This window comes from Entelurus aequoreus, linkage group LG18, assembly GCF_033978785.1.
Source record: "Entelurus aequoreus isolate RoL-2023_Sb linkage group LG18, RoL_Eaeq_v1.1, whole genome shotgun sequence".
Lineage (NCBI taxonomy): Eukaryota > Metazoa > Chordata > Actinopteri > Syngnathiformes > Syngnathidae > Entelurus > Entelurus aequoreus.
In genome coordinates this window covers 35,519,549-35,529,548 of record NC_084748.1, presented here as the reverse complement: position 1 = coordinate 35,529,548, position 10,000 = coordinate 35,519,549, and the positions used below count along the sequence as shown (strand labels likewise).

General features: G+C 35.6%; 1 protein-coding gene across 2 annotated transcripts in view; it reads left to right on the top strand.

Annotated features, from left to right (window-relative positions):
- Positions 1–10,000, top strand: part of slc25a4 (solute carrier family 25 member 4) — a 78,901-nt gene that overhangs the window by 58,302 nt on the left and 10,599 nt on the right. The window contains exons 1-2 of one of the 2 annotated variants that reach the window (XM_062026164.1): positions 6,148–6,327; positions 9,284–9,770. In XM_062026164.1, coding sequence (XP_061882148.1) covers positions 6,217–6,327; positions 9,284–9,770 — 598 coding nt within the window. In that variant the 5' untranslated portion in view covers positions 6,148–6,216. Of the gene's footprint in view, positions 1–6,147; positions 6,328–9,283; positions 9,771–10,000 lie in introns of those variants that run through there. The other variant, XM_062026165.1, reaches the window with a different exon arrangement.

Genomic DNA, 10,000 nt, shown 5'->3' with positions numbered 1-10,000 from the left:
AAAAATCATTAAATTTGCATGCAAACCTAACATGGGGCTTTTGGGTATGGTGCCACTTGTCGTTCTTGCTAGTGTGGGTGTGGAAAGTAGAAGAAGATGAGGGCGTGGCTTACTGGCTGGTCTGCTTGTTAAATTGTCGCCAATTTTTTTTTTTTTTTTTTGCAGAGACCATGAATTTCTAGTTTGTACATTGTATAATGTAAAGCATGGTGTACTGGTTACTGTATTGATTCAAGTAAAAGAGCTCCAAAGGCATCAATGCCTCAATGCGTGGTGTGAAGGTCACTGCTGTATATCTATATGCATATATCTGTCTATTCAGACTGTCTCCATGGTGACAGCCGGTAGTGAACACAAAAAAACATTTAAATATGGCGGTCTGCACCAGTATGCATCAAAAATAACATCAGATTGGTGATAATAATAAGTAAAACTAAGTTTAATCAAGGGATTATTATTCAAATCCAGCCAGGAAGAAGAAGCTGTTGTAGCGTGCATACACACTCTGCATCACCAGATGTTCTCTTGGCAAGCACTGCCTGGATTTACACATCCTTTTTAAATTTAAAGTGTTATCTTGTTCATGGATTTAATTCACAACTGTTAGTAAAACTTAATGTTCTACAATTTCCACACAACGGGAAAAAAAGGCGTGATGGCAAAGTCCGCCTCTTTCGTAATGAGTCCGTATTCATTCCAGACTTACGCACTTGTGCCTGATTTAGACGTGGGAGAATACGAATAAGAGTTTTTAAAAAACCACTTGGAATATGGCCCGTAAGTAATAATTTTGAGACCATTAGGTGTCACCAAGAAAGGGCATCTCTATCCTCCTTCAAAACCGCAATAAAAGTTCACCTCCAGGCAGCTACAACCCTAAACTAACACCCTCCCCGGATTGCTAATAATCAAATGTAAACAATCAAATGCAGATACTTTTTCTTTTTCTTATGCCTTCTGATCTCTCTCTCTCTCTCTCTCTCTCTCTCTCTCTCTCTCTCTCTCTCTCTCTCTCTCTCTCTCTCTCTTTCTCTATATGTCCACTACTTGATGTCCATATCCTCCCCCCGCCCCCTCCACACCCCTTATTGTAAATAATGTAAATAATTCAATGTGATTATCTTATGTGATGACTGTATTATGATGATAGTATATATGATAGTATATATCTGTATCATGAATCAATTTAAGTGGACCCCGACTTAAACAAGTTGAAAAACGTATTCGGGTGTTACCATTTAGTGGTCAATTGTACGGAATATGTACTTCACTGTGCAACCTACTAATAAAAGTCTCAATCAATCAATCAAACCACTCCACTTCAACTTAAAGACAGCCTAAGTCCAGTCCAGCCAGTCAACAATAAATAGGTTAGTGTTTTTCACACTTACCATTGTTCTGTTGGACTAATTTCACTTGATCAAACCTTTTCAAACATCCCACACAATAAAATAATAAAATGATGCGTGATTTGTGCAGAGTGGTATCCACCAGTACTTAAGGCTCCAATATTGGTATCGTATCGGAAGTGAAAAAGTTGTATCGGGACAACATCAGATTGTATTATTATAATATTATATGTTGGCCCTACGATGAGGTGGCGACTTGTCCAGGGTGTACCCCGCCTTCCGCCCGATGGTAGCTGAGATAGGCTCCAGCGCCCCCCGCGACCCCGAAGGCAATAAGCGGTAGAATATGGATGGATGGATGGATATTATAGTGTGTGGTAATGTGTGTGTGTGTGTGTGTGTGTGTGTGTGTGTGTGTGTGTGTGTGTGTGTGTGTGTGTGTGTGTGTGTGTGTGTGTGTGTGTGTGTGTGTGTGTGTGCATGCGTGCGTGTGCGTGTGTGTGTGTGTGTGTATGTTTGTTTGTATATATATATATATAATATATAAAGAATATATATAAATAAATACACATTTTTACACACACATACAGTTTATACATACATATATACATTTCACATATATACACAAGGTTTAGTTATATAGTCGCGGTTTCTGTGGTTTATCCGTTATACAGTGCTCAATACAGGGGTAGAGCAGAATATACGTTAGGTCAGGAAAAAACACAGAGGCTATATCATCCCTACAAGCCTGTTTCGCAGGTTTCCCTAGTCGTCAGGGGATTTTATTGAACAAATTCAATACAATTCAATTCAGTCAGGGGATTCTATTGATCAAATTCAATAAAATCCCCTGACGAGCAGGGAAACAGGCTTGTAGGGATGATATAGCCTCTGTGTTTTTTCCTGACCTAACGTATACACATACATATATATATATATACATACACACATATATACATACATACATACACATATATACACATACATATATACATACATAACACACACACACATATACACTTACATATATATATACACACACAGAGATATATACATACTCATTTATTCACAAAAATGTTTCAACATTTTGACATATTACATGGAAGGTTTGGTTGGATATCCTGCATGATAGTACGTTGTAAATACATTTGCTTTAATAAACACCCTCCAAGCAGACCAAACACCAGCTGCTTACATATATATATATATATATATATACACACACACACACACACACACAGACACACACATATATATATATAAATATATTTATATATATATATATATATATATATATATATATATATATATATATATATATATATATATATCTATATATACATTTCACACATACATATGATTTATATGTATATGATATATATATAATATGTACACGTATATTAACAACAGCTTTGTGAATAAATGTGCACGTTCATGTGGTGGTGGGGCTTGGGGGTGGGGGTTGGGGGGTGTCTCTAACTGTCTGACACCTGCAGCTCTTCATACTCAAAATGCAAATCCAGGCTCACACGTGCACCCTCACTGACCCCCTCTCTCAAACCGAGAGATCTTATCGGGCAACAACGTTTTTTTTTTTCTTTCTTTTTAGCCCCCAAATCTGGATCACACGCACATCATGTGACTAAAATATTGTCAGTGATCCTTTACAAACCTACACTTTATAAATGCTGCAAGGATATTTGTTTGTATAATCATATTTGCACGACACTCATAGAAAACTAGTCAGGTTCATCCCAGAGATACAATATTATAATATAAAGTGTAGTGACTACTATCAGTTTATGCCGGGAGAGTAAAAACAAGTCACTTTGTTGAGCAGAAAAGCGAGCAGGTGCAAGCATCTGCCGGCCCGAGGAGCTCACGTGAGCGAGACGCTTCATCCCCAACCAGCAGCTTCTGTGTCTGCCAGCTGAGCTTGACCTCTGACCCCCAGGAGTGATGTTTAAGGGGGGGGGGGCAACTGAGAGATTTTCTCCTCTGTGGACTTTGGCAAAGTGTTGTGTTATTTTTAGTAATTTGTGTTGAGTAAAAGCACGTTTGATTGTGTAAACCAGTGGGCTGTATTATATAACCTAAATTGTGTTTAAAAAAAAAAAAAAAAGAGTTATATATTTAATAATTTTCTGTGCCATTTTGCTCTATTTCTCCCAATTTTAATGTTTTTTTCTTTTCTTCAACATCCAATAAATAAATAAAAAACGGCTGCGGGTTACTGAGTGCGCAATTTTTTATTTAAACTTTTATTAACTTACTGTATGTTTGTGTGCCTCTCAACTCTTTAGTGCCCCCCACTGACTGGTTAAGAAAGTACAAGACAGTGATGACTTGTTTCAGTTTGATGGCATGACGTTAAAAAATGTACAACACAAAGCATTTAACGGCAAATATTTAATGTATTTTTAATACCATGGACAGTCATTGTAAGTCCGGTAAGGGATTTATTACAGTTAATCGCTGAAAAAAATAACATGTTCAAATAAACTGGGCGTCTTTTTATATTCAAATGTGTACATATACATTTTAACACATAATTATTAGAATCATGTCACTTTTCTAACAGTGTCAATGAAAAGAATTATTCGCTTTGAATAAATGCTCCTTTCCTACAGCTCTGAATATTAGACTGGGCTGGTGTACCTAATTAAGTGGCCCGTGAGTGCGGTCGAACAGCGTCCCCATGTGCTAGTAACGCGATGTTGACAATATTTTTCAAATTCCAGCAGAAGTGTACAGAATTGAGATCGAATTAAAAAAGTCAAAAGTAAATAATGGGGGTATAAATGGAAACAAAATAGAAAAATATGACAATAAGAATAAAAATAAAAAGCAACGATGAGAATAAAAATTTAACATTAAAATAAGAATATAACAAGAGAAACTAGGCAGTAGTGACCATGTTATGAAAAAGTATTGCACTGTTATTGTTTTGCATCCCCTGTCATTAGTACATCCTATACATATGCATGTATATACAATAGAATGTAAAAGGGACAAGCGGTAGCAAAAATGGATGGATGGATGTATGTATATATACATGTATATGTGTGTATACACACACACACACACACACACACACAAACACACCACACATATACATACATACATATATATATATATATATATATATATATATATATATATATATATATATATATATATATATATATATATATATATATATATATATATATATATATATATATATATATATATATATATATATATATATATATATATATATATATTATATTTATACAAATACACACTGTATACATATATATGCACTTTATATATATATATATATATATATATATATATATATATATATATATATATATATTTAATACAAATACACACTGTGTGGTGTGTTTGTGTGTGTGTGTGTATATACACACATATATACATCCATCCATTCATCCATTTTTGCTACCGCTTGTCCCTTTTACATTGTATTGTACATACATACATATGTATGTGTATGTATATATGTATGTTTTGTGTAGGCTTGTATGTATGTATATGTATATATATATATATATATGTATATATACATATATATATATATGTATATATACATATATGTATACATACTTGAATGTTTATATATGATATTTATACAAATACACACTGTATATATATTTATATGTAATGTATATACAAATACACACTGTGTGTGTGTGTGTGTGTGTGTGTGTGTGTGTGTGTGTGTGTGTGTGTGTGTGTGTGTGTGTGTGTGTGTGTGTGTGTGTGTGTGTGTGTGTGTGTGTGTGTGTGTGTGTGTGTGTGTGTGTGTGTGTACATATATATGTATATACACATTGTATTGTATATACATACATATGTATGTATGTGTAGGCATATATATATATATATATATATATATATATATATATATATATATATATATATATATATATATATATATATATATATATATATATATATATATATATAATATACAATATATATATATATATATATATATATATATATATATATATATATATATAATATACAATATATATATATATATATATATATATATATATATATATATATATATATATATATATATATATATATATATATATAATATACAATATACAAATATATACATTGATGTATACATACCTAAATGTGTACACATATATACAATGTGTACACATATATACACATAGGTCTACACATACATACATATGTATATACATATATACACGTACAGTATACTAAGTAAAATAAGAACATTTATTTTAATTTTTTTCCACTAATTTGATTAAAATTAGATGTTTTTAAATAATTCAAATTTTACTAGTTTTTTTGTTATTTTTCATTTACTAAGTGTTTAATATTATTTTAGAACGATGTATCTTTTTTAGAATTAATACCAAAAAGGGACAAGCGGTAGAAAATGCATGGATGGATCAACAAATATGAAGTAAAATAATTTAGATAAGTTACTAGTTGGAAAATATGCATGGAATTGATGATATGTGCTCAAAATAGTCATTTGCCTAACATGATCCTCCTGCTTTATAATAAAGTCAACATCTCCCCTCCAGTTGTCAAAAAGCATGATTGTCTATTTGACTCTGAAGGTTGGACATAAAAGTGTTTGATTCAACCCAACACGCACGTGTCCTTTAAACGTCCCCGGCGTGCACGCGCCCCGAAACTTCCTCGTTGAACTTTGACCTCGGATATTATATCCAGCCTCGCTTGGCGGTTCGACCAGCAGCACATCCATCAGGGCCAATTCTCGCGATATAATCAGGCGGGTATAATTAGGACGCGCGTCTTCCTCAGCTTTCCCGGGAGGATCCGTGCTCGAGTGTGGACAGCAGCAGCCATGTCGGACGCGGTGGTCAGTTTCTTGAAGGACTTCTTGGCCGGCGGCATCGCCGCTGCCATCTCCAAAACAGCCGTGGCTCCCATTGAGAGAGTCAAACTCTTGCTGCAGGTAAAACACGCATCGAAAGTACCAAACATAATAATAATAAAAGACGGTATTTGCTTCAGCGACCTTGCGTAATTTGCGCGTAAAGGATTGCGCACGGAGGCTCAGCCTCAGTGAATGCGCGCAGAGCGCAATTTGGTTTTACGCACAGCATTGTTGGCGCTCACGATGCCACGTGACATTAAAAAAGAGGCCTCAAGGCCGTGAAAAATAGTGAGTAATGAGCCAAAGTGTGTGTAGTACTCTATTAGTAATGCAGTAATACGCAGTGATGTGCTAAATTTAACTTGGGCGTGTAACTTTGCACGCAGACTGCTCTCAAGTGACAGTCGGTGCTGCACACTTGACCACTCGGGCAGAAAGGGTGCGACAGGAAGTGGAAAAACCTAGAAAATAAATGTTTGGAGGTTTTGGATTTGGGTCTAGTTGTGAGGTCAGAGGTCACTCTAGTCCAGGGATGTCAAAGTGGTTTTCATTGAGGGCCACATGGCAGTTATGGGCGCTTGTAACTAGAGATGTAAATGCTTTAAAAATGTAATATCGGAAATTATCTGTATCATTTTTTTTTATTATCGGTATCGTTTTTTAAATTTTTTTTTTATTAAATCAACATAAAAAACACAAGATACACTTACAATTAGTACATCAACCCAAAAAACCTCCCTCCCCCATTTACACTCATTCACACAAAAGGGTTGTTTCTTTGTTATTAATATTCTGGTTCCTACATTATATATCAATATATATCAATACAGTCTGCAAGGGATACAGTCCGTAAGCACACATGATTGTGCGTGCTGCTGGTCCACTAATAGTACTAACCTTTAACAGTTAATTTTACTCATTTTCATTAATTACTAGTTTCTATGTAACTGTTTTTAAATTGCTTTACTTTCTTTTTTATTCAAGAAAATGTTTTTAATTTATTTATCTTATTTTATTAATTTTTTAAAAAGGACCTTATCTTCACCATACCTGGTTGTCCAAATTAGGCATAATAATTTCTTAATTACACGACTGTATATAGCGGTATCGGTTGATATCGGTATCGGTAATTAAGACTTGGACAATATCGGAATATCGGATATCGGCAAAAAGCCATTATCGGACATCCCTACTTGTAACAGTGAATAATGTATGAATTTCCCTCTGGATTTCATTAATAATTATATCAATTGTTTTAAGTAGACTGTCCATTTTACAGTAAAACACAATTTTACTGTAAAATACAGTGTTTGTTTTGTTTTGTCACTGTTTTTTTGGGTGGGGTGTTTACGGAAAAAGCTTGCAACTTAGTTGCCATAATTTTTGTGTTAAATTTACATCGGTTTTTTAAGACATTCTATTTTTTAATGGAAAAACAGTACAAGTTCTTTTTGGATTCTGGCAACTTAGCTGCCAGTTTTTCTATTGTAAAAACAAATGTGCCGTCTTTCCATCTGGGGCCGGATCAGGCCCACAAACAGGTTTTATCCGGCCCGCGGGATGAGTTTGCTAAGAATAAAATTTAGACAACATTTTTAAATGAAATAAACCGCTGTTCTAAATGTGTCCACTAGATGTCGCAATAGCAATTCTATGTGTCTTTGTAGATGATGCTACATATGTAAAAAATAAAAAAAAACACATGATGCTAGTGCACTAGTCAAGGAAAATGAGCAAACTACATAAATACTATTCTTTTTTTATCTTGACAGATTGAAAATTAACACCAATGAGTTGACTGATAAACATTATCACATAATTTATTCAGAAAGTATAAATAACGACAAATAAAAACAGAATACTATTAACTGCAACATGTAAGTGTAAAAAAAACCCCAACAACAACATTATGATTTGTACATTTTCAGAATGTGCTTGTTCGATTTTTAAACAAAGACAACAATCTGAACTTGTCTTTATTTTTAAGTTATCGTGCCGTGATTTTACCAGTCCGGCCCACTTGGGAGTAGATTTTTCTCCATGTGGCCCCCTATCTAAAATGAGTTTGACACCCCTGATTTACAGTAATACACTGTTAAAAACAACAGCCGTACATTTTACAGTCAAAAACTGGCAGCTCAGTCAACAGAATTTTAACTAAAAAAACAGTAGTAGTTTTTTTCAATTTACAGTAATATGCTGTAAAGAACAACATAAAATGTATTGTCATTTTTATTAATTTGATAGGTAGTTTGCTGTAAAGTCGAGTATTTGTATTTATTTTTATTTAGACAAAAAATGTTTGGAAAGTATGATAATATAGTGTCATATTTGTTGCGATAATGGATACTATTAAAGTTTAAAATATATGCAATTTCATATATATATATATATATATATATATATATATATATATATATATATATATATATATATATATATATATATATATATATATATATATATATATATATATGAAGGTTTTTACATGCTTTTTAAAAAGCTTGTTTCAACAAAATTAAGTCTTTTTGTAGTGCATGTAAACATACTGGGTGTGTGTATGTGTGACGGGGGCCTTTTGAGAGTCTAATAATAATAATAACAATAACAACAAATAATTATAATTGAAGACCAAAATGAGGCCACACAAAGACTAGTGACCCATGGTGTACAAATGTCCTCTGATTTAGCTCCAGGAGCTTGTTTGTGTGTGTGTGGAGGGGGGCGTGGCCTGCGGGCCTGCCGTGTAACGGGGTGTGCAAGGACCCGCCTCGAAGACAGCGACAGGTGAGTAGATGGCCCAGGTGGGCCTTGTTATCTAATCACCTGTCGCCTTTATTAGCAGCAGCCGGCACGAGACACGGGGTTGGAGTTGGGAGCTGGAGAGAGAGCGAGAGACACTCACCTAAAACAGACTGCTGAAAAGCAATCCAGACCGTTGTGGCAAAATAAAAAAGACTGTATTCAAACTGTCTCATGGCCTCACGGAAGATCTTTTTACAGTGTGCTAATTCTGCACTTCCTGTGTGTTCAGGTGCAACATGCCAGCAAGCAGATCACGGCTGAGATGCAGTACAAGGGCATCATGGACTGTGTGGTCAGGATCCCGAAGGAGCAGGGCTTTCTCGCCTTCTGGCGAGGAAACCTGGCCAACGTGATCCGCTACTTCCCCACTCAGGCCCTCAACTTTGCCTTCAAGGACAAGTACAAGAAGGTGTTCCTGGGCGGCGTGGATCAGAAAACGCAGTTCTGGCGCTACTTCGCCGGCAACCTGGCGTCCGGCGGCGCGGCCGGCGCCACCTCGCTGTGCTTCGTCTACCCTCTGGACTTCGCCAGAACCCGACTCGCCGCCGACATCGGGAAGGGGACGGCCGAGAGAGAGTTCACCGGGCTGGGAAACTGCCTTAGTAAGATCTACAAGGCGGACGGCCTCAGGGGTCTGTACCTGGGCTTCAACGTGTCCGTGCAGGGCATCATCATCTACAGGGCCGCCTACTTTGGCTGCTTCGACACAGCTAAAGGTGAGTGCCACTACTCAGCCCTTTGAGACACTAGTGATTTAGGGCTATATAAATAAACATTGATTGATTGATTGATACTCACTCAAGTGACTCTTTTACACTCATACATTTCTGCCTTAGCCCCCCAAAGTCAGTCTAGATAGTCCCCGTTATGATCTTACAGGAAAAGTGTGCATGTGTGTAGACGACCACAATGGTCCCCACTTGACATCCTTAGCGCTTTCCAGCTA